The sequence below is a fragment of the Bufo gargarizans genome, chromosome 5 (genome assembly GCF_014858855.1).
Source record: "Bufo gargarizans isolate SCDJY-AF-19 chromosome 5, ASM1485885v1, whole genome shotgun sequence".
Taxonomy (NCBI): Eukaryota; Metazoa; Chordata; class Amphibia; order Anura; family Bufonidae; genus Bufo; species Bufo gargarizans.
In genome coordinates, this window is record NC_058084.1 from 102,264,445 (window position 1) to 102,292,187 (window position 27,743).

Genomic DNA, 27,743 nt, shown 5'->3' on the forward strand with positions numbered 1-27,743 from the left:
ACTTTTCAAGGACTTCTAGCATTGATGGTTTTTCCAAAGGTAGGATTGTGGAGGTCCAACCCTAGGGACCTGTGTCAGTCAATAGAATAGAGCGGCCCCTGCTCGACTCAGGGTAGATTGTAAATATCTGATTGGTGAAGGTTCAAGCAGAATCAAGAAGCCCATCCCCTTCAATGTTTACAAAGGCACAGTGGCCTGCCTGAGCTCAGTCTTATGTAAAAGAATTGCCAAGCTTCTTTATCAGTACAATGCATTTCCACTGCCGGCAATATACTATTGTAAACCACCCTGCCTAGTTTTATGGTCAAAGACAGTATTTTAAATAGGGGCCTGGAAGAGAACAAGACAGCGAGGCTCCGCACATCAATCCAGAAGTAGTTAAAGGGAACGTGTCAGTAGATTCATGTTCTCCAACCACAGATATCATCGAGCTCCCTCATTACAAAAAGCTATGTTTTAGTTTTAATGTGAGCTACAGGAGAAATGTCCACTGGTTGGCTGCCCTTGGGCTTCTCCTTAGCCTAATTGACAAGTATATTTGTGTATAGAAGGACACCTGTCAATCAAGCATAGCTGGGTGAGGTCATCAGGATCTCATCCGTGGTGATCCAACACTCGGGACCTGCACGAAGATTAGCTGGCTGAAGAAGCACCAGTGCTCACTGTAGCACTACGGCTTTCTCATAGCTTTGCCTTGGCCATGTGATGTCATGTTCATCAGTGACGTGGCTTGAAATGAATGGTGATGAGCTGTGATACCAAGCTGAGCCACTATCAAATAGACTACACTGTGCTTGGTGAGTAGAGAGCACGCCACGGCACTGCTGAGACCACCGGTGCCTTCTCAAACAATTGATCAGTGGGGGTCACAGGTGTTGGACCCCCACCAATTAGATATTAAGATAGGATAGGTCATTAGTTTCCCGGAAGCCCCTGTAATACTTCTCAAATACAAGAGTTTTCTACCCTGTTTCTTTTCTGGGCAATGATGTGAGCTAAAAGGAGAAAACCTCTTTATTATATTCCTTACCATTGTGCATGACAATTCATTTATTTCCAAGTAGTTTCTTTTTGGAAAGGTGGAATGCGATCTCTTGTAGCAAAATGTTAGTTGGTTTAGGCAGATGTTTCAAACAATTTAACAAACCGCGAAAAATGAACAATTGATAATAGAGCAAATGAATGCTGCGCTTGATAAGCACATGTACCAATTGAAACCCAAAGGGAGTATATATCTTCCATTTCATTGTTCTTGTAGACTCCATTGTACTGCCTCAAAAGGACCTATAATGTAACATAATTCTTCTAATCTTCTCTTCCCCGCACACTCTTTCCTTGCGCTCACTGAACTTGGCTTTGATATGATATTAATTCTTTTGCATTACATCACTGCTGTGGGTACATTTTATGGATTCTTCTTTGATCTCCTGCTTCTGACATGTTTTTGCTACAGACAGATGAACAAGCCATGCTGGAGGATTCACTCGTTGCCCTGTTTGATTTGGAGAAGGTCATGTTTTACTTTAGACAAGCAGAACATGGGCCACAAATTTCAAGTATGTATTATTATGAACAGTAGTACACGTGATTATACAAAACTATGTAAAATGTCTTATTAGTGGAATTTGGCTCTCCCTCGCCCTCCAGTGGCTTGTAATCCCCTGCAGCATCTCTATGTGTGTGTTTAGAAACCTCCTCAGTCACTCGAAAAATCCTTCTAGTGTAAAACATTAAATAGCAGACATGAAGGAGGTGAAGGCTGCAATTGTTCTGCCTCAGTTGTTCTAGGAGCATGCATACTATAAAAGGGGAGCTGGGGTAAGCATCAGGTTGTCTCAAAGTGCAAAACATGGCTCTCATATGACATCAGGTAGAGTGTGCCCACTCATCAAGCATGGTGAGAGAAAATGTCCATTTTGATTATGTAAATATGAACATAGGTTTGCATTAGTCTTAAAGTGCAGCTCCACTTACATTGATAGAACGTTCTCTTAGATTTTTTTGCCAGCTAAATACATTTTTTGTTTTCACATTTTGCTCCCATCATGCCTCAGGATAGACCAAAGGGGAATCAATCTGTGGGTGGTGATAAAATAATTTGAACTAGCTTATAAGGGTTCTCCAGGTAAATTTTTTTCTTGCTAACTATAAATCCCTTTGCAAGCTTAATACTCCTATATAGTATCCTTCCCATCTACCCACTCATCCCACCCACAGAGAGAGAGAAAGGACGAAAAAGGGAATCTAGAGGACTAAATAATATTTCCATAGCCTGCTGTCTGAGTAGGCATGTTCTGCTCTCTCATCTGAGTAACTGCAGATTTTTTTCAATTGTAGCTTCTTTTGTCACCTGTTGGAGCCATGCTGTTACAGATGGTGAATGAAGTTTTTTTCTAATTATAGGCATTCATTCTACTGGCCAAAAACAGGAATTTGAGTAACACTTTTTTTTTTTGCCAGGTACACTCTAATGTCCTCGGGAAACATAGGCATCAATGTCCATCGGCCAACATATCTGATAATTAATATCATATAATGTTCTCTCAATTTCATACTAATATCTAACCAGCTTTTGGCACCTCAAAACTTGTGAATCATATCTGTCCCTGTGTTATTACATCTTGGACTTTTGCCCTTGTTATTGGTTCTTTGGTGTGCCAATTTTGCAGGTGTATAATAGGTCATATGTGCAAGGTCGCACACAGATCTCATAGGGTCCCCTGCACAAGCAGTTTCCCAGTTAGCTTATGTCAAACACTCCAAGGCAATACAGCTTGCAAAATGCAAGTTCCTAGATTTTTATTTTTATTGAGTGTAAGAAATTTTTTATAAAATAAATGTCATAAAAAACACCATCCGCCACACCCACTTTATCTGACTTCTATGTTGGAAAAAGTGGTTCTCCTGCTTCATAATTATGATAAGTCTCCTGCTTTCCTTCATATGGTATTTTATATAACTGTCTTCCAGCAGCCACCACTCGGGGGAGCACAATAATATATAATGTTTGTAATGCGCTCCACCTAGTGGCAACTGGTAGAAAATGCAGTGAATCTCTGTCCCGAACAGAAGAAGCAGTTCAGCGCCATGTCCCATCCCCCCTGACTGCAACATAGCAGTCGCGTGGTCTGTCTCTATAATAGGTATGCCACTGCATATGAATCATATAAGGAGATGCACAGACAGTGTTATTAATGCACAACTGGAAACAAAAGTGACTGATCTTGGAGCCCATTCTCCACAATGTAACTTTCACATTTTTGGAAGGTAGTAAAGAAGGGAGGAGAAAGTGTAATGACCAGCTGCTATCCCAGTTTGGCTGGATTGCTGGATTAGGATCATGTGTCATGGAAGGTGTAGAGGCACCGATTCAGAAATGGTTCAAGAAATTTTACAGCACCACAAATAAAACCAGAGTTCATTTGAAGCACTTTAAAACATCATAGAGCAGATTATCAAAAACACATCAGACACATCAGGCTGGACTGGCCGAAACGCGTTCTGTATTGTAATTTTGCTTTGGAATAAAAGAATATCATGGATTGAAAATGAAGGCGTCTGCTGGTATTATTTTTTGAATAGAGCAGATTATGGCGCGCTTTGGACCTTAAACTGGACCCTCATCCATAATCCTTCATTGTCATTACCTATTTTTATAGTGATTCAAATAAAGTCAGAAGTTGTAGTGCTGGAAAATTTTATGGACCAATTGTGAAGCAGGGACACCTGTTATCTTCATGCACAACAGGATAGTGGAGACGTTTAGTTGTCAGGGGGTGTCAGACCATTTTTGTATTAAGAGTCCATAGGGTACCTTTGCACCCTCTGTTTCAGCAGATAAATGCACAGACCAATGTGTCGAGCAATTATCAGGAATGAACCAGACATTCTTGATAATTTACTGATCATCAGCAGAGATGAGGGCTACATATACATACAGCCATCACCTTCAGTGCATAGGGACGAACCTTTGATAGAGGGATCTCTTGTCACCATAGAAACTCATTGTTACTGGGCAACAGTTTACTGTTTAGATAGTAAGATCTCCTGCACAGGAATGATAATTTTTGGTGTCGGCTGAGCAACACAATCACTCAATGAACAGCATTTGCTTGTTCATCTGGTGATCGCTGGCACCTCTTACACAGGCCAGTTATCGGGAAATGGTGTTTATACAAACATTTATCTCCGATAATTGGCCTGTTTATTGGTCTGTGTAAAAGGATCCACAGTATTTTTTTAAAGGGGCTGTCTCACCAGGAACTTGGATATGCCACCAATGTCAAATAGGTGCGGGGACCCACACCTACCTCTAGAACAAAGCTCCCAAAGTGATTGAGAGTGCACTGCGCATGTGCTACCGCCATTCATTCATTTATATGCGGGTGCCAACAATAGCACTGACTCAGCTATCTCTATTCATTTCTATGGGACTTCCAAAAAATTTTGCCACTCCTATAGAAATGAATGGATGTGTAATGCGCTCTTCTAAACTTTGTTGTAGAGATAGTCGCAGGTCCCAAAAGTTGTGGCATATCCTAGCGATATACCACTAATGTTCCAGGTGAGACAACACCTTTCTTATGTTCAATCTCCACCCGTTAGAAAGTTCCTTAAATAATACTATATGCAGATCACAAATTGTCCTCCTATTGGGACCCCAGTAATTAGATGTAATATGAGAGGGAATCTGGCAGGAGCATTAACGTCCCAATGAGTTGTCAATTCAGGTCCCCCATATGCTCTTTGTAACCACTAACATATACTCTTTGCAATGATTCTCCACTATGGCCAAGATATACGGAACTTGAGCAAGGGACCCTCACTCTTTAACTCAGAAGTCCCTAATAGTATATATGAAAGTGGACAGTGCCTTTTTGGAGACTATAACATTTTACCAATCTTTAAATACATTTGATGAAGACATGAAGTGTATAACTTCATAGCAAATAAGGACACATGGATAACTTCATATTAAATAGGAGACACATAGACAAAAAAAAATATGTGACATTACATGTAATGGATATATAACATTGCAAGGGTAAAGGTTAAATAATAGCATTTCATTTCACCTATAGGGCAGATAACTTTCCCATATATGTATTGTAACCACTACTTTCATACAATCCAGGAGTTTGTACAAAAGCTCTTCTGAAAGGACATACACTTGGCACTGTCAGAATACATGTAGCTGCTGTCCTGATGTAGGTTGAGATAGGTACCAGTGTTGATGGACTATTGTGGTAGGCCATGTCATGGAGGTAAAGTCACACTGTGCTTTTCAATGTAAGACTAATTACTTATTTCCCTTGTATCCTCAGATGTTCCTATTACCTATCAGGCAGAAGGAAGCCGACAAGCTCTGAAAATGTACTTTTACATAGACAGTTATCATTTTCAGCATCTTCCACAAAGGCTGAAGAACGGTGGAGGATTTAAAATACACCCCGTCCTATTTTCTCAAGGTGAACAACTTTTGTGTTACATTTTATTGCATGAAGAAAAATGAAGGTTCTTCTCTGCTGAAAATTGGATTGTAATTTCCTTAGACCTGCTGAATCCTTTTTAATCAATTAACAATACACTCAGAAATGTTATCCCATTATTTTTGATAAATCTTTTGAATCACCGACAATTAATGTTTGAGGCCCAAAGACAAAGCTGATGAGCTGCAGAAACAGTATAAATTGCTCCAAATTTTTCAAATTGACGAACACGGACATAGTAGGCACGTTTCTCTTCCTTCCTTGTCAAATATTTAGTCAAAGTCAATGTAATATTAGGCCAGGCAGTGTAAATATGCATCAAAGTTATTACTGTGCCACACGGTCTAATTTTGACGCATTTAAGCCTGGTCCTTTTCCACCAAGTTGCACCCATTTCTCTAAAAGCCACTCCTCTTGTCTACTGAGCCGCAAAAAAGTGTCTAAACCTCATGATAAATGTGGTGCAAAGCATGTACATCAGTTGTTTACCTTGTTTGCTTAGTAGATCTCCCCCACAGTCTTTTCTGAACACTTTTCAAAACTGTTGAGGTAGGTGTAAAAAAAAAAGCCTCAAAATTATTACAAATTTGTACTAAACTTTTTGGTGCATGTTTATGTTTATATTTTAGTTCAGAAATTTCTGCGACTGAAAACTGTTTCTATTCATCTGATTGATGTTATTTTCATTTTCTACTCATTTTTGCAAGTCCCATTCAGATGAACGGAAATGGTTGTAAGTCGCAGAGATTTCTGCAACAAAATTTGAAGTGTCCGGAATCTCTCACACCATGGCATATATTTTCTTGCAATGGCCAACTGTATAGGATATATACAGGATGTACCATATAGGAACTCTCGGCAGAGTATGTTTTCCTATGCAGTAAAAACCCCAAAGGTATGCTTATGTACAGCGTCAAACTACAGTTCCTTGGGCCCACCAGAGGAAATTACTCTAGGGGCCTAACCACTATATCATTGATAAAGTAACTGATTAATACCATAGGAAATAGACCCTAGTGGACAGTAATGAATTAACCTTAAAATGCAACTCCAAATGCAATTTTTATTCTTAAAACTTTGGGTCCCATTATGGCTGGACCACTGGAGGCACTCTGGTACTCTGGTGGGCCAGTCGGACCCTGCTTACGTATACCTGTCTAGATGATGCCCAGAGGATGGGCCACAGAAGGGGTCTATAAAAACATTCAGCATATACACCAGGGTTATTTCATTCAATATCTTACTGTCCTTGATGACCCTTTCTAATGATGCTGCATTTAATGGCTTCTCACCCGTTTTGTTAAAAAACACAGACTCTAAAATCAGAATAGTATGCAATGTTCCAGGCTACAATGGAAAAAACTGACTGCATTATCTCTTCCTATTTCAGCTCTGGAGAGTATGGATGGCTATTATTACAAGGACAATGTTTCTATTGAGGAGTTTCAGGCCCAGATTAATGCCGATTCACTGGAGAAAGTTAAACAGTACAATCAGAAACTGCGGTGAGTTCTTCAGTGGATTTCTCTCCTCCTCAGCCATTTAGATGCTGTGCTCTTCTGATATTTCAGCATGACTAAGTGCTGGTAAACCTGTAGTAAAATGGAGACAATTCAGACTTGTCACTTCTGAACACACGTAGTCATTGGCAGGGACCTGGCGCTAAGTTAGTAAGTGGTCTCCTTAACCCTTTCTTCTATTCACTTTATACAAAATGTTTCCTGAAAAAGTAAACTCTGATGTAAGCTAAATTTTATTTGGGTCAATATTTAAAAATTTGTGTGTGGTCTGTACTTGTACTATAAAGAAACATCCATATGATGTTTGGAATAATGGAAGAATGTCTCACATCCCCCCTTTACACTGTTAGGGTCCTTTTGCCCAAAATAGCAAATGATGGCCAATGGGATAGAGAAGGCGCTCATAGGGTAAGTAAATTCAACCAAATTTCTAATAAAAGAAATAGTTTGCTCACCTATTGCGGTTGCATCAATTAGATGCAACTGCAATGGAGATCGAGTGTAGATAAGGGATGGTTGGTGCAGCCAAGATCCGTCCTAACACCTTGGGCAGGAGCCACCCTGCCACTAGGGCAGGGATGGCCATCCTGAGGCTCTCCAGCTGTTGCAAAACTACAACTCCCAGCATGCCTAGACTGCCTACAGGAATCAGCCTACAGCAAAGCATGATGGGAGTTGTAGTTTTACAACAGCTGAAGAGCCACAGGTTGGCCATTTCTGCACTAGGGTAATAAAAATGAAGAGAAGTACGCTAAACCTTAAGTGGAGCGTGTGGACTGCTGAGGACGCATGAGACAACCAATCAAGGACCGTGTTTTAATTTCGGCAATGTTCCATTTATTCATAAGACAACGCGTTTCGGGGTACTAAAATCCCCTTTATCAAGTCTGAGCCGGGGAGGTTAGAAGAGTATCATGGCTCATCTGAAGAGACCACACGAGCCTCTTCAGATGAGCCGTGATACTCTTCTAAACTCCCCGGCTCAGACTTGATAAAGGGGATTTTAGTACCCCGAAACGCGTTGTCTTACGAATAAATGGAACATTGCTGAAATTAAAACACGGTCCTTGATTGGTTGTCTTGTGCGCCCTCAGCAGTCCATACGCTCCACTTAAGGTTTAGCGTACTTCTCTTCTTTGCCCAAAATAAGCATTGATCATTAGTTTCTGATCATCGACCTGTATAGTAGAAAATAAACAACTAATGGCCTATGTATCAATCTCCTACAGAATATGTGGTTAGTCTCCCAGCTCCCACTGATCAACAGACTGGGGTGGATTTACTTATACTGTCTAATTTGTAGACAGTGTAAACCTAGGGGATAATGTATCCAGAGGCACATTTTCAACTTTTCTTTGGTGTCTGCTTGGTTTGGTTATTTTTTGCAACAAATTTACAAAATGTTACATACCGTTTGTTATATTTGTTGCACAAATAACATGGTGATCATCCACAGGATATGCCATAAAAGTTGAAAAGATGCGTGTTCCACTTCTGGGACAAGATGCGTGTTCCACTTCTGGGACTCACGTGTATTTAAAAAATTGCCCCTGTTTGCCGGCTGCGATGTATGGGGAGGTGGCCGCGCATTCCTGTCTTTCTCTATCCAATTCTATGGAAGCTCAGAGGACAGCCAAGCAACAGCACTTGGCTTTTCTCAGAACTAAAAGTCTGAGATAGGAATGATAGAAATAATTAATGTGGTGTAAAGTAAGTATGCTGTATGGTTATTTTTTTGGGAACATTTTGATTAGTAACTCTCCCCCAATGAGGCAAAGTGCATACATCCGAGGCTGTGTCTGGTTCTGCAGTTCAGTCCATTTACATAAATAAGAAGCAGGCCCTGTAACATGGACTGATTCCTGCCTCTTTGATCTGATGTTCAGTGGAGGTCTGGGGGTAGGATGTCCATGTACAACTGATAAAGGTCAATTGAGCAATGTGCATGAAATCTTCCAAACATTGGGACATTAGTTCAGTTCTCTGTTGCGGAAAGAACTCTCCGTCCACATTTCTCCTAATGAATTCTGCCAAAAATATAAAATTAAAGAATGTAGCAAGAATATAGCCATATGGATTAACTGGGAAGTAGCTGGCAATACTACAATGCATCAGGCCAACAATCTGTATAGAACATTCTGCCAACATGCCACTCACCTGTAGTCTTACACAACACTTCTAACGTACTATGGAGAGGAAAAAGAAGATATTATTGATGACTATAAATGGTGGGTCACTGTAAAATGTCCATAAAGATTTACCTAGAATACAGCATTGTACACCATACATCTTCTAACTGCTACACCTAAAGAGGTTGCCCAAGATTAAAAAAATTGCATACTGTCCAGCACCATATTGGTCCATGGGCAGAGTCAGGTATTGCAGCACAGAAATTATTATGTTTAACAATTTCACATAATTTTCATTATTATGATTATTATGAAACATTTTTGTATGAAATAATTACCACTGGAATCTCTTTAAGATTTTGGCTTTGAATGATCCCAATGGGCTACAAGCTTATAGAATAGGTTGTTGGTTAAGGTTCTGGTAAAGATTAAACATTAATAATTAATAAGAGTTGAACATAGCGTGAACGTTCCTAATGAAATGCACAAGATGACAAGAGGAGAGCTGTTCCCCGGTGGCTTCGAATGTGACACCGGCTTCTTTAGTCTCAAATAGGCCCCATGAGAAGCTCTAAATGCATGTCAAGGATGCTGCTCTTCTGATTAGGTAACATTTTTGAAACAAATGAATGTCTTCAGAGTTTGAGAAACAATAAAAATGATTCTTTTAAATTAAAAGCCGAAGTGGAAGAAATCTTTGCAATTAATTTGCTTATGACTCCTGAAAGTAATTCCCTTAATGCACTCAGAATGAGATTATAAAACCTATGGATTCACTTTGTCTTGATAAAATGCCAGTGAGAGCAGTGAATAGATGAGGGACATTTATGTATTTATACATAGCATGGAGTATTTTATGACATGTAGTCCAGTCCAGAATAAATCAGATGTACCCTGGCTAAGATTTATAGCTCTGATTAGAGAATATTCCTGGGCTCTGTATGAAGCATATGTATTTGGCATAATTCAGGAACATGGTTGCTTAGGAAATATTGTTGGTATCACAGAATCAAACCGGATTCTCATGGTTTTAGTTATGTTTAGATTATGTAACGTACATTTGAGATTGGATTCTATAGGTACAAACTTGGGCTCATTTACATTTCCGGATTACAGATATGCATTAGACAGTTACATAGTACTGTTGAAAATAAATAAGTCCATCAAGTTCAACCTATGCATGGGAAACTGGGGATGTGAATTAGGCTACTTTCACACTAGCGTTGTTTTAATCCGGCGTTCAATTCCGACACCGGAACTGCCCGCCGGATCCGGAAAAACGTGTGAAAACGGATTACATTTGAATCCTGATCAGGCTTTCGATCACAATGGAAAAATGCATTGGAAAAAACGGATCCGCCATTTATGGACTTTAACTTTTTTTTCACATTTTTCGGGTTTAACATGCAAAAGCCGGATCCGTTTTGACTGAACACACAGGGCCGGATCCGGCGTTAATGCAAGTCAATGGGAAAAAAGCCTGATCAGGCGTTCAGTCAAAGTGTTCAGGCTTTTTGGCCAGAGGTAAAAATACTGCATGCTACGTTTTTCTGAAAAGCCTGATCAGTCAAAATGACTGAACTGAAGACATCCTGATGCATCCTGAAGAACTGACTCTCCATTCAGAATGCATTAGGATAAAACTGATCAGTTCTTTTCCGGATTTGAGCCCCTAGGACGGAACTCAGCGCCGGAAAAGAAAAACGCTAGTGTGAAAGTACCCTTAGGCCCCATGCACACGGCCGTGTTTCACGGCCGTGTGCGGGCCGTGGAACCGCGGCCTGGATCCCTCCTGAGAGCAGGAGCGCACGGCGTCATGGGTTGCTATGACGCCGTGCGCTCCCTGCTGCCGCCGCAATACAGTAATACACTGGTATGATCTATACCAGTGTATTACTGTACTGTGCCGGCAGCAGGGAGCGCACGGCGTCATAGCAACCAGTGACGCCGTGCGCTCCTGCTCTCAGGAGGGATCCAGGCCGCGGTTCCACGGCCCGCACACGGCCGTGAAACACGGCCGTGTGCATGGGGCCTTAAGAGTAGGAGAAGGATAGTGAGACCCAGACACATTTTCATAAGCATTAATGCTATTTCATTCTAAGATTTCATCCAATACTTTTTTAAGCCGCTAAAAAAACCTTACCACCTCATGAGGTAGGCTATTTCACAGACTGACCATTCTTATGGTGAAAGAGCCTTATTGCCTTTGGAGAATGAACTTTTTCTTCTCCAGATGGAGGCAGTGTTCCTTGTCTTTTGAGGGGATTTTCACCATATTTTTTGACTTGCCATTTACATATGTATATACTGTTGGCTATATATATAATAAATGTAGTTTTAATCGTTTCCCATAACTAAGAACCTCAGGGCCTTGAGGGTAGAAGACATTGCAGCTGCTTGGGCCCAACAGTTAAGGGTCCCAATTTGAGTGAGATTTACAACTGAGTAGTGATCATAATGGAAGCAAAGGACAGTCTAAAATTGATTGTAAATCATTGGGAGCAGAGGAGAAAAAGATATGGTGTATAGTGGTCAGCTTGTTGTGCTCAATGATTTGCAGACCCATAGTACCCCTATGCAAGAGCAGTATACAGCTCCTTGATTAGGAATAGCTTAGCATATTAAAACTCCTCTAAACATTCACTAGTAATAGTCATGGCATACCATCCATCAGAATACTTACTATCTAGACTTCACTGCACTACTGTAAGCATACAATTTCCTATTATAGAATTGATTTGATCCGAGGAGAATTGTTCATATCCGTTCATTTGTCAACTGTCATGGAATGCTGCCAATGCCTAATAGTCTTGTGTATGGGCAGCTCATGAAGCCCCATACAGGGAACGGCCTTCTTAGTTTATTACATTTCTGTCACCAAGTCATTTAATGCTATATGTAAAAATATGACAAATTTTAAAAATAATCTCCTGGATGCACATTGCTGACTGGAAATTGACTCTGAATCCTGAGAAGTTTATCTGCTGTAGCTGGGGAGCTTGTGCTTCTATAGTCATGGCCAAAAGTTTTGAGACTGACACAAATTTAGGTTTTCAGAAAGTTTACTGCTTCGGTTTTTATTTGCATTAACTCTAGATTGCTATGAAGAGTGATCAGAGGAATTGTCATTAATGGTAAAGAAATGAACTTAAAACCTAAAACCCCATTTACACTGCATTTCAGCCCTACCACAAGATGAAATGCTAACGTGTGACCAAAAAGGGTCCTCGTGGAGCTGCGGGACAGGTTACGCGTGTCTCCATTGATACACCAGCTCCGACCCCTTTGCGAACCGACATGGGGATGCATTCGCAAGTACGCTGGAGGGGAAGACCGCATTGCTTTCGGGGACAGCTTGGCCGGGCTAGTGGCAGTACTTTGCGGCCGAGCTTGTCTCCGGTGCCTATTGCAGATTCCATTCCGGTGTCCATGTTGACACGCTCGCGCACTCTCGCAGAGCCTGTCGTGCATCCGCATTTACGTTCAAAAACGGGTTCGCAAGAGATATATACATATGAGCTTCCTATGTGCTTCTCCGACCAGCGAAGGGAATAGCACCTGGCCGCAAGTTCAAAGTAGATTAGGTGGCTGGCATTGGTCTAATTGACTAATGACCGACCAAAGCCTTTTACACAGGTTTAGGGCAGGATCATGAACTATGGGGAGTGGACACTTGGCGCCCTGGGATTTGTTAGCAGGCACATAAAAGGTGGCCTCCCAGGTCGATCAGTGCCCACTGTTATGCTTCCTTATCCAGGTGCAGGCCAGTACTGCTAGCTACTGACTGAAGTTTGCCTTTCCAGTGGGACCCGGGACTTTCCGTGATGCATCCGTTTACCTGGCAAGTTTCACAGAAACGTATGCACGGATCGGGACTACTCCTGGCTTTCCTTCGTTTTTTATTTGCCTGATATTTGCCCAGTGAAGTTTACCTGGACTTTGTTTATTTTGTTAATAAACCCCTTTGACTTCATCCTCACTGGTCTGTTCAGTTGGTGCCTTGCATTACACAAGACAGCTGAAATCATTCTGTCATGCTGATGGAATTAGAAGAGCAGACTGGTTGGTTTAAATGTGGGGCTGGTGCTTGAACTCATTGTCATCTTCTGTTAACCATGGTTACCTCCAAGGAAACATGTGCAGTCATCATTGCTTTGCATCAAAAGAGCTTCATAGGAAAGGTCATTGCTGCTTGTAAGACTGCACCTAAATCAACCATTTATTGCATCATCAAGATCAAGAACTCTAAGGTGAAAGGTTCAATTGCAGTAGGAAGAAGGATTCATGGCACCCAGAAAGTCCAACAAGTGCCATCTGGTCTGATGAAGCCGAGATTGAACTTTTTGGCCTCAGTTCTAAGTGTCATGTTCGGAGGAAACCAGGGACGGCCCAATGCCATCTCTGCAGTTAACCATGGTGGTGGCAGCAGTGTCATGCTTCAGGGGTGTTTTTCAGTGGCTGGGACAGGGAGACTGGTCAGGGTTGAGGGGAAGCTGGATGGAGCAAGGTACAAAGATATTCTTAATGAAAACCTGATCCAAAATGCTCTGAACCTCCGATTGTGTCAAATGTTCACCTTCCAACAAGACAATGACCCTAAGCACACAGCCAAAACACAGAAGTGCCTTAGGGACAACTCCGTGAATGTCTTTCAGTGGCCCAGCCAGAGCCCTGACTTGAAAACAATCGAGTATCTCTGTACAGACCTGAAAATGGATGTCAACCAATAGTCACCATCCAACCTGACAGAACATGAGAGGATCTGCAGAGAAGAATGGCAGCAAATCCCCAAATCCAGGTGTGCAAACATTGTGGCATCATATCCAAGAAGACCTGGAGGCAGTAATCACTGCCAAAGGTGCTTCAACTAAGTACTGAATAAAGGGTCTGAATATTTCGCAAGATTTTAGTTTTTCCTTTTCAAGAAATTGACAAAGATTTCAAACATTCTGATTTCACCTTTTCCTTATGGGGGACTGCAGTGGTCAAGGATTGCCTAAGTGTTCATCTACTTCTATTTTCTGTGCACCAAGCTCAGGACAGAAATTAGAGACCAGAGGGAGCTGGGTAAGCATCAGAACAAGATAGGTGGGAGGGTAGGAGAATCAATTCTATAATGTTTTTAACCCACTCTGAACCCTTTACTAAAAATGTTGCCGCACTGGGAAACCCCTTAATATTATATAAATCATTTGTTAATTATAACCAAAACTGAACAAAGCTGTAGAAACAAGCATCGTACTTTAGATGAAAAGAGATCACTGCTGCTTTAAGCTACCCATTGTTATACTATTATAAAAACACTTTCAGGAGCCAGTTCCTATTCACTAGTCGATATTGGCATGAAGCCAGCATTTCCATTAGGAATTTTTCATAAAATGTGATTAACTAGTAGCGTAAACTCCTTGTAATTAAATAAAGTGCGCAGAAATGTATTCTCCGTCCATAACGTGTCCCACTGTAAAATAGCTGGTGTAGTGTTAAGGAGTAGAGAAGGCCTTGCGGTTCGAATGACGGTCGTTTTGCGGCGAACTATGCTCGTTCGCGATTCTCTGAACGGGCGAACATATGGCGATGTCCGCCGGCGACATATTCTTTTACATTGTGAAAAACTTTGACCCATGTCACATCCATCAGGTGGTACAGGACAGCCAATTGAGACATTTCAGCACATGGATATACCCCCTACCTTATAAATAGACCTGATTTGGCCGTCATTTTATATTCAGTCTTTTGCCAGTGTAGGGAGAGGTTGTGTGGAGCAGGGACAGACTGTTAGGGTCACAAATCGCTAGCTAATATGGCCACAAAAGTCCCTTTAAGGACTGGTATAGGTGTGCTATTGATAGGTGTGATATACTGAGGGGTGTAATATACTTATAATATACTTTCTAACATAGAAAGTATATTATAGTGCATTTGTATTGAGCAGCAGTTGTGCCGTTCTGCTGCGATACTGCAGCTACACAGAGTGACAAACGACATTGGAACAAATAATTTCTACTGGTGTGATATGCCAGTTGCCCCCTCAAAAAAATGACTGAAGCAGGGGTGTACTATACCAATTATATACTTTCTATATAGTGCATTTGGGGAGTGCAGCATTTGTTTGCGGTTTTTCTGCATTCCCTCAGCTACAGATAGGGATAAACGACATTGGAACAAATAATTTCTACTGGTGTGATATACCAGTTGCTCCCCCCAAAAAGTGAAAAGTTTTATCCATTGACCGCATAATGTACCTTGAGCCACATAATCTCAATTTTTTTTAATGTCAAGTGAATGCCTAATTTTTAAAGCCAGTTACTCCTGTGGCCTAAAATAAACATGTTGTAGGTTCCAATAGGGCATGTTTCAGAGAATTTTCCTTTAAGATGCATAAAAATGTCCCCTGATTAAGATACATATTTTTTGTTGGAATTTTTGTCATTGATCCCCCTCTAGTTGTCACCACCAGACATCTGAGAAACTCTGACAGACGTCCTTCAGAACCTCCTCCTTGAGGTTCCTTTTGTTTTGCTTTCGTTTTCTCATCTCGTTAGCCTCTCTCAGCTGTCATGTAGTTGCACTGATTGCATCCCTTTAAATCCCTTCCCATACTGCATCACTTTGCGGTTTATACAACTTCCTGGAGTGTATGCATGCTGGATGCTACTACTGAGTCTTCTACAGATAAGTTTTGTTCAATCATTTATGTTTTCCTGTTTGCTGGATCCCAGGTGACCCTGACTCCCTCCGTATCAAGTGTAGGGAGCCGGTGGTCGTGTCCCCTCACTATTATAGGGTGTTCAGGTGTTATACAGTCGAGGTACGATTATATGCGATCATCTACCATTGAGATTTTTGCATAGGCTGAGCAGTTAGGGAGAGAGCCAGGTCTGTTGCAGGGCTCTCCCTTTTGTTCCTTAGTTTTGGATCCATTTAGTCAGATCTTCATTTTGTGTCTTCTACTTTTCTGTACACCTTCCGTGACATTATAAACCGCCAAAACCGTCTCAAGCATGGATCCGGTTTCACTTTTTACTGAACACATGCAGGGTCTTTCATTGGAGGTAGCAGATCTCCGTTTCTCATTTTCAGGTGACCGGTTCAGCTTGCGTTCATAGAGTTTGTTCTGAGCCTAAGATCTCGCTCCCGGATACGTTCTCCGGGGGTAGTGAGAATTTTGTTCGTTTTAGAGAGGCTTGCAAACTCCATTTTCGCCTACTTCCCCATTCCTCTGGTGATGAGGAATGGAGGGTGGGGATCATTATATCGCTGCTCAGGGGTAACGCTCAGTCGTGGGCCTTTTCGCTGCCGGTGGGGGCACGGCCCCTCCGTTCAGTGGATGAATTCTTTTTAGCCCTGGGTCAGATATATGATGATCCGGATCGTGTTGCTTTGGCTGAGTCTAGACTGTGTCTTTTATGCCAGGGTAAACAGTCCGCAGAGATATACTGTTCAGAATTTCGGAGATGGGCAGCTGATACTGGTTGAAATGATGCTGCACTCTGAAGTCAATTTTGCCATGGTCTTTCAGAGGGATTGAAAGATGCTTTTGCCTTTCATGAGAGACCTACCTCCTTGGACTCTGCCATGTCTCGGGCCGTTCGTATTGACAGGCGTCTTAGAGAGAGAGGAGAGATCACTCCTTCCTGTCATACTCAGTCCAAGGACAGTGCGGCGGTCTCATTCAGTGCACAGGGGTCTCACTCTCTCTCAATCCCTTCTGAGCAGGAGCCCATGCAGCTGGGTTTGCTTGCCTCTGACAATAGAAGATTTAGCTCTCATAGGAAGGTTTGTTTCTGTTGTGGAGGTATGAATCATTTGGCAAATGTTTGTCCCTCTAGGAGATTTAGGCAGTTTTTTTAGAGCAATTAAGAAACAAAAAGAAAAAAATCCTCTAAAGGCGTTCCATCTGTTACTATTGGCAAGGTTGATGCGGAAATTGAAGGTTTTCCGTTTGCTTGTAGTTCCCGTTTTGTCCTACCTGCCAGGGTGGCGCTAGAGAGCAATAATTTTTTGTGTGAGATTTTTGTAGATAGTGGAGCAGCTGTCAATCTCATTGATAATCAATTTGCTATAACTCATTGTTTCCAGGTATGCACTTTGGGAAAGGATATACCTGTTTTTGCTATTGATTCCGTTCCACTTTCTCAGAAATCGTTAAAGGGCATAGTTCACAATATCCGTTTGATTGTGAGTAATACTCATGTTGAGGATGTGTCATGTTTCGTCCTAAGCGGGTTGCCTATTCCTCTAGTGTTGGGGCTACCCTAGCTCACTAAACATAACCCCACCATTGATTGGCAAGCGAGGCAAATAAATGGTTGGAGTGACTTTTGCAGAGAGAATTGCCTCACGACATCTGTTTCAGAGTTTTCTACTAAGACTGTACCATCTTTTCTCTCTGAACTTTCGGATGTGTTTTCTGAGAGTGGTGTTCAGGAATTGCCCTCTCACAGGGAGTACGATTGCCCTATTAATCTCACCCCAGGCGCCAAGCTGCCTAAATCTCATTTATACAATCTCTCCCAACCTGAAAGGGTCGCTATGCGTGCTTATATCTCTGAGAGTCTGAGAAAGGGACACATACGACCCTCGAAGTCACCTGTTGCCGCTGTTTTTTTCTTTGTTAAGAAAAAAGATGGTTCTTTAAGACCATGTCTGGATTTCAGGGAGCTGAACAGTATCACAATTCGTGACCCTTATCCGCTTCCTCTGATCCCGGACCTGTTTAACCAGATTGTTGGGGCTAAAGTTTTTTCCAAGTTGGATCTAAGAGGGGCATACAACCTGGTCAGGGTCAGAGAAGGAGACGAATGGAAGACGGCCTTCAATACCCCTGAGGGCCATTTTGAGAATTTGGTTATGCCTTTTGGTTTGATGAATGTTCCAGCCGTCTTTCAGCATTTTGTGAACAGCATTTTTTATCATTTAATGGGGAAATTTGTATTAGTGTATCTAGATGACATTTTGATTTTTTCTCCTGATTTCAAAACTCATAAGGAACACTTACGTCTTGCTCATTCTGCGGGAGAATAAATTGTACGCTAAACTGGAAAAATGTGTGTTTGCGGTTCCAGAAATTCAATTTCTGGGGTTTCTTCTCTCCGCTTCTGGTTTTCGCATGAACCCCAAGAAGGTCCGCGCTGTGCTTGAGTGGGAGCTTCCTGAGAATCAGAAGGCGCTGATGCGTTTTTTGGGTTTTGCCAATTATTACAGGAAGTTTATTTTGAATTATTCCTCTGTTGTTAAACCACTCACTGATATGACTAGAAAGGGGGTAGATTTTTCCTCCTGGTCGGTAGAGGCGCGTAAGGCCTTTTCTAATATCAAGGAAAGTTTTGCTTCCGCTCCCATCTTGGTACAACCTGATATTTCTCTACCCTTCATAGTTGAGGTTGATGCTTCTGAGGTGGGTGTGGGTGCGGTCTTGTCTCAGGGTCCCTCTCCTGCCAAATGGCGACCGTGTGCCTTTTTCTCGAAGAAACTCTCCTCCGCAGAGAGAAATTACGATGTGGGAGATAGGGAGTTGTTGGTCATCAAGTTAGCTTTTGAGGAATGGCGCCATTGGCTAGAGGGAGCCAGACACCCTATTACCGTGTTTACTGACCATAAGAATCTGGCCTACTTGGAGTCAGCCAAGCGTCTGAACCCGAGACAGGCCAGATGGTCTTTGTTCTTTTCAAGGTTTAATTTTGTTGTCACGTTCCGCCCTGGTGTTAAGAATGTGAAGGCGGATGCCCTGTCACGTTGTTTTCCGGGAGGTGGGATTTTGGCTGAAGGTGTGGTGGTCTCTGCTCTTTATCCTGAATTGGAGGCAGAGGTTCAGGTAGCCCAGTCAGAGGCTCCTGATCTTTGTCCTCCTGGGAGGTTGTTTGTGCCTCTCGCTTTAAGACACAAGATTTTTAAGGAGCACCACGATACTGTCCTTGCTGGGCACCCGGGGGCAAAAGCCACAGTGGATCTCATCGCTCGGAGATTCTGGTGGCCGGCGCTTCGTAAGTCGGTTGAGGGTTTTGTGGCAGCCTGCGAGACCTGCGCTCGTGCCAAAGTCCCTCATTCACGGCCATCAGGTCCTCTCCTTCCGTTACCCATTCCTTTACCGTTACCCAGTGGAGCTCAGAAGTCTGTGTGCTGTGAACTGAGGGCTGTGCTGGGATTTGAGGTTTGGGCCAGGCTGGAGGACTCAGACCGCCTATGGACTTGATGGGGCTGAACTGCTAACAGGGTGTGAATTAACACCCAGGAGAAAAGGTGACTTTTTATTGTTTATGGACTTTCCTTGTGTGTGAACAAACACCAAGCCATCTGCGTTTTGTGATACACCTTATCTGCATAATTACACTGCTGTTTGATTCAAGAACTGTGTACTTTGCCTTTATACTGCATCCGCTAGTCCTAACTACCAGAGCGAATCCCCACAACATATATATATATATATATATATATATATATCCAGAAGATGGACGGCACTCCAGTTAGATGAAATTAAGTGATTCCTTTATTCAACCATCCGGTGCAACGTTTCGGCTCCAAAATGAGCCTTTTTCAAGCAGAGAGAAAGGAAAGGAAATATATAATTGAGTCAATCAATGTGCAGATCATGTGACCACACCCCACCCAATTGGTGTGTTTACAAAAATGTCGGTGATAAAGTAACAACAAAAACAATGAAACAAGATAAGGCAAAGGACAAGAATATACATGTCCTATAATTGCATACATCATGTAAATACAAGGACAGACCCATAATCGGGCACAAAAGACTAATCGATGGATGCGTCCAGTGTGCACAAGGCAAACAGGGGGCAGAGCAGGGAGACGATTATGTGGACATACTAAGCCGGCGAGAGGCACATTCCATACGGCCATTTAGCTTTGCAAAATGTGTGAATACATAAAACGAAAAAATTAAATACATAATAATGATAAAAATAAGCATAGCCCATAGGAATGACCCCCCCCCCGCATATGATGCTGCGTCCACTTCAGCCACATCCGGGTGCTGAATAAAACAGAAAAAATATATTTTTTAATACTGTTAAAACAAAGATTCTTGAAAGAAATAAATACACTCTCCTAGTGTGTACACAAGACACTGAGAAGCAACCTGCCGATCAAAGGAGGCAAGCCACACCTCATACCACATCCCCAAAATTGAATTCTATGTTTAGCCCATTTGGTCTTAGACTGTCCAATCTATGAATCCAGCTTAGTTCCCTGCGCTTGAGTAACCTCGACCTGTCACCCCCACGTCTGGGCTGAGGTATATGATCGAGGATCCAACACCTCAAATCACCCTCCTTATGCCTAGCCTCAGAGAAATGCTTGGATACCGGTAGATCCAAACGCCTTTTCCGGATACTCAGACGATGGTTGTTCAAGCGGGTTTTAAGGTCGGTCGTCGTTTCGCCCACGTAAACAAGTTACTTGGGCAGGATAACCCATAGATAACGTAACTTGCGTTACATGTGAGATGAAACAAAATGTTGTGAGACTCACCTGTGCTGGGGTGCACAAATGTTTTCCCTTTTCGGATATATCTACAATTGACGCACCCCAGGCAGGGAAAACAACCCAAACCGGGCTGCGTCAAAGCAGTTTGTCTAGAAGACCACTTTGAGCCTATGTCGGCTCTAACCAACTGGTCTCGTAAATTCCTTGAGCGCCGATAGGAGAACAGTGGTGGACATTGGAACTCATGAATCTCCTTAAAGCAAGAGCCCAGGAGATCCCAATGTTTCCTAAGTACCTTATTGATCTGGGGGCTAAGTTCACTATAAACTGACACAAACGGAATCCTGTCAGTTTTCTGAACCGTTTTCCGCTGTGACAGTGATTCACCCCTATCAAGACAGCGAACCCTGTCCATGTGCTCATCTAATAGTCGTTTCGGGTATCCCCTGTTGCGAAATCTATTAGCCATGGACTCCAGGGTCGCGTTGGACTTCTGCTCGTCAGACACAATACGTTTTACCCTGAGGAACTGGGAGAACGGGAGTAACTGAACCATTCTCCTAGGATGAGAGCTGTTGTAACTCAAAAAGGTATTAGTGTCGGTGGGGTTAACGTATAACTCTGTGTGTAGCACACCTCCACTAAGTACAACTTTAGTGTCCAAAAATTGGATATCTGTATTCGAATGAACGAGAGTGAATTGTAGATTGGAATCATGGCTGTTTAAAAAGCCATGGCATTCAATCAATTCCCCCTCGCTGTCCGTCCATATGAGGAAGATGTCGTCGATGTATCTCCACCACCTCAGCACATGTCTGAAATGGTGGGATAGATAGACGACATCTTCCTCAAAACACTGCATGAAAATATTTGCATACGTGGGGGCCACGTGAGACCCCATGGCCACACCACACTGCTGTAAGAGAAACACGTCTTTAAAAAGAAAATAATTGTGATGAAGAACAATGTTGAGCAAAGCAATTATGAACTCGGAAGCATGAGGAGTGTATGATGATGTCATTAACATTTTCTTAACTGCCTGGATACCACTCTCATGTACTATGGATGTGTACAGTGAGGTTACATCAAATGATGCAAGCATCAGTGAGGACACATGGGACACATCAGTGTCCCGTAATTTAACAAGAAAATCTGATGTGTCCTGTATGTAAGAGGACCCCCCAATAGAAAACTCCCGCAATACTTTGTCGAGAAAGATAGCTATGTTGCTGGAGATGGAATCCGACCCCGAGACGATGGGACGTCCCGGGGATCGATGAGGGTCTTGTGAATCTTGGGCAGCACATAAATCACCGGAGTGACTGGATGTGCCACCTATATATATAGGTGTTTCCTGTCTGTGATGATAGTGATGAATTGTGATCCGTATAGATCAAGAAGTGGTGCCTATTATTATGCCTAGTGGCCAATGTGAAAACTGCAAGATTTTAGGACTTTTATTTTAGATATGGTTATATGGAAAATTAAAGATAACACGTCCCAATTTAAAAAAAAATCTGTTTAACTTAAAAACGTGATTTAAACAATAGGTCAGTTAGTACGTTTTCTGATGACACATTCTCATTAAAGTTTGTTGCACACACACACTGTTTAACCAAGTCCTGTTGGGTTTTTGCAACATTTTTTTATGCTTTATTTTTATGTACATGCGTGATCATGATCTGGACTATCCATTTTAAGTAAACTATGAATTTTTCCAAAATTGTTGGGAAGCAGAGATGTAAGAAATTGATACAGAATGTACTGTATATTAACAATGAAAAAACTGAATTCGGCTAGCTGTTATTGCAGTCATGCAACCTAAAAATCCCACAAAAACCCAAATAGGCACAAGCATAAAGATGATATTTCACCAGATGAGGTACTGAGAGATTGTTGACAGTTCTTTAGAAGCTTAACCCTTTCCTAATTGGGCAATTTTTCACTCCCAGCCTTCCCAGATTCATAACTTCATTTTTCCGGTCACATAGCCATGTGAGGGCTTGTTTATTTGCGCGACAAGTAGGGAGGTGAAAAGAAATTCTATATGAAGTGGAATTGAAAAAAATAAACATTATTTTATAGGTTCTGTCTTTATGGTGTTCGCTGTGTGGTAAAAATGACCTGTTCCCTCCATTCTCTGGGTCAGCATGATTACAGCTGTTAATACAAAAAAAACGAAAAAAAATTGGAATATTTTTTTTCTTTTTATCACTATATTCTGACCCCGTACGTTTTTTGTACTTATGTCTATGGAGCTGTAGATTTTATTGATACCATTTTGGGGTGTATATGACTTTCTGATCACTTTTTATTCAAGCAATAAAAAAAGGCGAATCAGACACTTTGACTTTGATTGTTTATTTATTTTTATTCTGAGGAATTATAATGGGGTGATTTTAATAAGTATTTTTTTTACTTTTCTACCTATTTTAAGTCACCCTATTAAACTGTTTCTGCAATAGATTGCATTAAATTGGTAAAGCAATTCAATGCTTTATTGCTGTGCTGTTAGGGAGCCCTGTCACCTGCAGAACTCTGAAAGCCCTGGTTTCTTCAGCGAGACAAGGGCTTCCAGTTTCATCCAATGGCTTCCATGATCGATGGACAGGGAGCCCTTCCAGCCACGAGAGCGCTCTCCCAGGCTTTTCATTTTCTAAGATGCCATGGTCAAATATTACCACAACATTGAGGGGTTAAAGGGAACCTGTCATCAACTTTATGCTGCCCATACTAACAGGTGAGTTAATTTCAGTGGTCTGTCATTTAGAATTTAAAAGTAAGTGGTTGCCGAGAACCAACATCACAATCATTGCAGACTAGGCCTGGAAAAGAGTCATGGCCACCTGAGAAGAGTCATGGTTATTCATGAATTCCCCTCCTGAGTCCTGCAGTGTGCCTATACAGCAGTTTATGACCGCATATGGCATGTTTCTGTAAACTGCAGAATCAGGGTAATCAATATTAAGTCCTAAAAAATGTAATAAAATTTACAAAATAATGCAAACACAAAGCAGACATGTGGTAATTGTTAATTAATAACTATTTTATGAGGTTTCACAATTTGTTTTAAAAGCACAGAAATGTATATTTAGAAAATTTTCTAAATTTTCTGCAAACTATATTTTATAAATTAAAGTAAAACATAATGACCCAAATTTGCCATCCTGAATTACGATGTTTCATTAAAAAACAAATCATGTGGATAAGTAAAAGCATTCCAAAAGTATTACCACATAAAGTAGCACGTGTCAGATATGCAAAATTAGGCTGTGGCAAGATGGAAAAAAATGGTTGTGTCTGATAGGTGTTAACCAAGGTATTTAGATACGGGGCAGCAAACTGAATCATTGACCCAGGTGAAAGAATATGTAATTGTGGCTCTGGGTATACACCTCTTTGACACAGATAAGAATTCAGCATTTTACACTAGTACAAGCCACCATCTAACCCTAACCAGTATCAGTACTCTCAGTATATTCATGTCTAATCCATGCATTTCCTTTCTAGGGCCTTTTACTTGGATAAGACACATCTGCCTCCAAATAACACATCTAAAGCTGCATACATTGATAAGGTAAATTATTTATGTTGCTAAGGAGAACATATAAATATCCCAGTTAAGAATAACGACTTGATAAGAAGTCATATATATGCAGAGCTTAATGTGTAACTAATACTGAGAAATGTCTAAACCCATGAATAAGTGTGTCAGGCTCCTAAAATCAATAGTTTAAGCATGCTTGAGTAATGTTCTGCTTTTATGACTGGTAGAAAAAGAAAGTCAGCATGATAGGTGAATACAGTGGGGCAAAAAGTATTTAGTCAGCCACCAATTGTGCAAGTTCTCCCACTTACAAAGATGAGAAAGGCCTGTAATTTTCATCATAGGTGCACTATAACTATGAGAAAAAGAATGGGGGGAAAGAATACAGGAAATCACATTGTAGGTTTTCTAATTAATTAATTGGTAAATTCCTCGGTAAAATAAGTATTTAGTCACCTACAAACAAGCAAGATTTCTGGCTCTCACAGACCTGTTTCTTCTTCTTTAAGAGGCTCCTTTGTCCTCCACTCGTTACCTGTACTAATGGCACCTGTTTGAACTTGTTATCAACATAAAAGACACCTGTCCACAACCTCAAACAGTCACACTCCAAGCTCCACTATGGCCAAGACCAAACAGCTGTCGAAGGACACCAGAAACAAAATTGTAGACCTGCACAAGGCTGGGAAGACTGAATCTGCAATAGGCAAGCAGCTTGGTGTGAAGAAATCAACTGTTGGAGCAATTATTTGAAAATGGAAGACATACAAGACCACTGATAATCTCCCTCGATCTGGGGCCCCATGCAAAGTCTCACCCCGTGGGGTCAAAATGATCACAATAACGGTGAGCAAAAATCACAGAACCACACAGGGGGACCTAGTGCATGACCTGCAGAGAGCTGGGACCAAAGTAACAAAGGCTACCATCAGTAACACACTACGCTGCCAAATCCTGCAGTGCCAGACGTGTTCCCCTGCTTAAGCCAGTACATGTCCGGGCCCATCTGAAGTTTGCTAGAGAGCATTTGGATGATCAAGAAGAGGATTGGGAGAATGTCATATAGTCAGATAATACCAAAGTAAAACTTTTTCGTAAAAACTCAACTCATCATGTTTGGAGGAGAAATAATGCTAAGTTGCTTCCAAAGAACACCATACCTACTGTGAAGCATGGGGGTGGAAACATCATGCTTTGGAGCTGTTTTTCTGCAAAGGGACCAGGACGACGGATCCGTGTAAAGGAAAGAATGAATGGGGTCATGTATAGTGAGATTTTGAGTGAAAACCTCTTTCCATCAGCAAGGGCATTGAAGATGAAACGTGGCTGGGTCTTTCAGCATGACAATGATCCCAAACAAACTGCCCGGGCAATGAAGGAGTAGCTTCGTAAGAAGCATTTCAAGGTCCTGGAGTGGCCTAGCCAGTCTCCAGATCTTAACCCCATAGAAAACCTTTGGAGGGAGTTGAAAGTCCGTGTTGCCCAGCGACAGCCCCAAAACATCACTGCTCTAGAGGAGATCTGCATGGAGGAATGGGCCAAAATACCAGCAACAGTGTGTGAAAACCTTGTGAAGACTTACAGAAAACGCTTGACCTCTGTCATTGCCAACAAAGGGTATATAACAAAGTAGTGAGATTAACTTTTGTTATTGACCAAATACTTATTTTCCACCATAATTTGCAAATAAATTCTTGTGATTTTCTGGATTTTATTTTTCTCATTCTGTCTCTCATAGTTGAGGTATACCTTTGATGAAAATTACAGACCTCTCTCATCTTTTTAAGTGGGGAGAACTTGCACAATTGGTGGCTGACTAAATACTTTTTTGCCCCACTGTATAATCCAAAGGAGTCTGATGCATAATTAATATGGAGAACTTTTTTTTTTATGAGGAAACTCAAAATGGTCATTTTTCTAAATTAACTTACAGAAATGTGATTAGATTTTCTCTTTATTTCTGCCAATGTTTTTATGGCTTGTGAAAACATAATATACTCAGTGACCTCTTTATTAGACACAATTGTACCTTACTAATTGTAATCAATATATGTGACATCACTAGCCTGGGAAGAGATGTCAGTGAAGAACCACAGCCTCTTCAAACAGTTAATTAGTTGGGTGCTGGAAGTCCGACACCAACCGATCAGAAATTGATGACCTATCATGAGGAAACAACTTATGTAGCTTAAAAACATGCAGACATGGTAAACTAAACACAGAACTGAACAACTGTGTGATTTCTGGTACCAGACTGGTTAGTTTAAGTATCTGCTGATCCCCACATGGCAGTCTTTTGTCAGCTGAAAACAGGAGGCTGTGGCTACATTGGGCTTAGGTTGCTTTCCTGTTGCATGATTGAAGGACCTAGATCCTTCCTGGGCCATGCACATGGCAGGTCATATATTGTAAACCACCTGTATTCATGGATCCAGTGTGATTTTGCGCCAGTATTAGAAGGGCATTTAGACCTTTAATACCCCTAAGATTTGTTGCTCTCTATGCACCTTCACATAGCAATCATCATCTTCCATGAACATGGCAATGAGATCAATGTCCATTTTATATCCATAGTTCTCTTCTCGGCAAGTATTGAAAGCAAATGACCTTTCTCTTTTATTTCCATGTTGTAGCTGATGAGGCCGCTCAATGCTTTGGATGAACTGTATCGGCTGGTGGATTCATTCATTCACTCTAAGCGTACAGCAGCCTGTGCCTACACAGCTTGCAGCGCCTCAGGAGTTGGACTGCTCTCGGTGTCTTCCGAACTTTGCAACCGACTTGGGGCTTGCCATGTTATAATGTGCAATAGTGGAGTGCACCGGTACGTAAGCCTACCAATTCAGTCTTCCCAGTTGTTACATTTATGTCTTATGATTGCAAGTGAAATAATTAGTGGTTGCTGAACAAACAAAAGAATACAAATATAAGAAGTAGAAGAAATGGAAGAATTTCACAGTAAGGTCCAGGTCACACTTAGAATATAAATGGATTCAGAAAAGGCAAATGTGAAGTGTTAAAGAGGACTCCTCACCAATCCTGACTTGCTTTCTCCAGTCAATAACAATTCTGGTGCATTTATTCTTATGTGTTGTGCCATTGCTCTATTATTTCTTCTAGAAAGAATAAACTGGATGTTACCAGTTGTGCAGGGAAACACCTATTTGGTAAGACCCAGCTTTACCTTTTATTCATAAACTTTCTGCAGTAATAATAAAGGAATGGCACAGCACAGATTTATAAGAAAAACTGATCCAGAATTATTACATGGGGAATACAGTTTCTAAAACATAATCGTTAAAGGTTTTCTTGTTTCTATAAACCACTAAACACCATCTTTTTCTTTTGCTTCACTTAAAGAGACGTAAAAAGTCCATAGAATTAAGATGGTAGACACCTTCAATAGCTGTCAAACAGCTATTCTTTCCGACTACTCCATATATGTGAATGCTTAGTTTGGCCGAGAGTTCCATCTGTTTTCAAAGAGAAGATGACTGGTAGCTGCTTATCTGCTGCCAGAAGAAAGGGGTTTGGAAATTCAACATGTGGAGTCAGGAGGCCCTCAGCACATAAGATAGTCAACTGGTCCTGCTGAAATTGGCAGATTCAGCTGACT

At 41.5% G+C, this 27,743-nt stretch overlaps 1 protein-coding gene across 2 annotated transcripts in view; it reads left to right on the forward strand.

Annotated features, from left to right (window-relative positions):
- The window catches only part of PREX2 (phosphatidylinositol-3,4,5-trisphosphate dependent Rac exchange factor 2), a 390,423-nt gene that overhangs the window by 281,109 nt on the left and 81,571 nt on the right, over positions 1–27,743 (forward strand). For both annotated transcript variants that reach the window (XM_044293224.1, XM_044293225.1), the window contains exons 33-37: positions 1,454–1,556; positions 5,325–5,468; positions 6,880–6,994; positions 24,091–24,157; positions 26,761–26,951. In XM_044293224.1, coding sequence (XP_044149159.1) covers positions 1,454–1,556; positions 5,325–5,468; positions 6,880–6,994; positions 24,091–24,157; positions 26,761–26,951 — 620 coding nt within the window. The remainder of the gene's footprint in view (positions 1–1,453; positions 1,557–5,324; positions 5,469–6,879; positions 6,995–24,090; positions 24,158–26,760; positions 26,952–27,743) is intronic.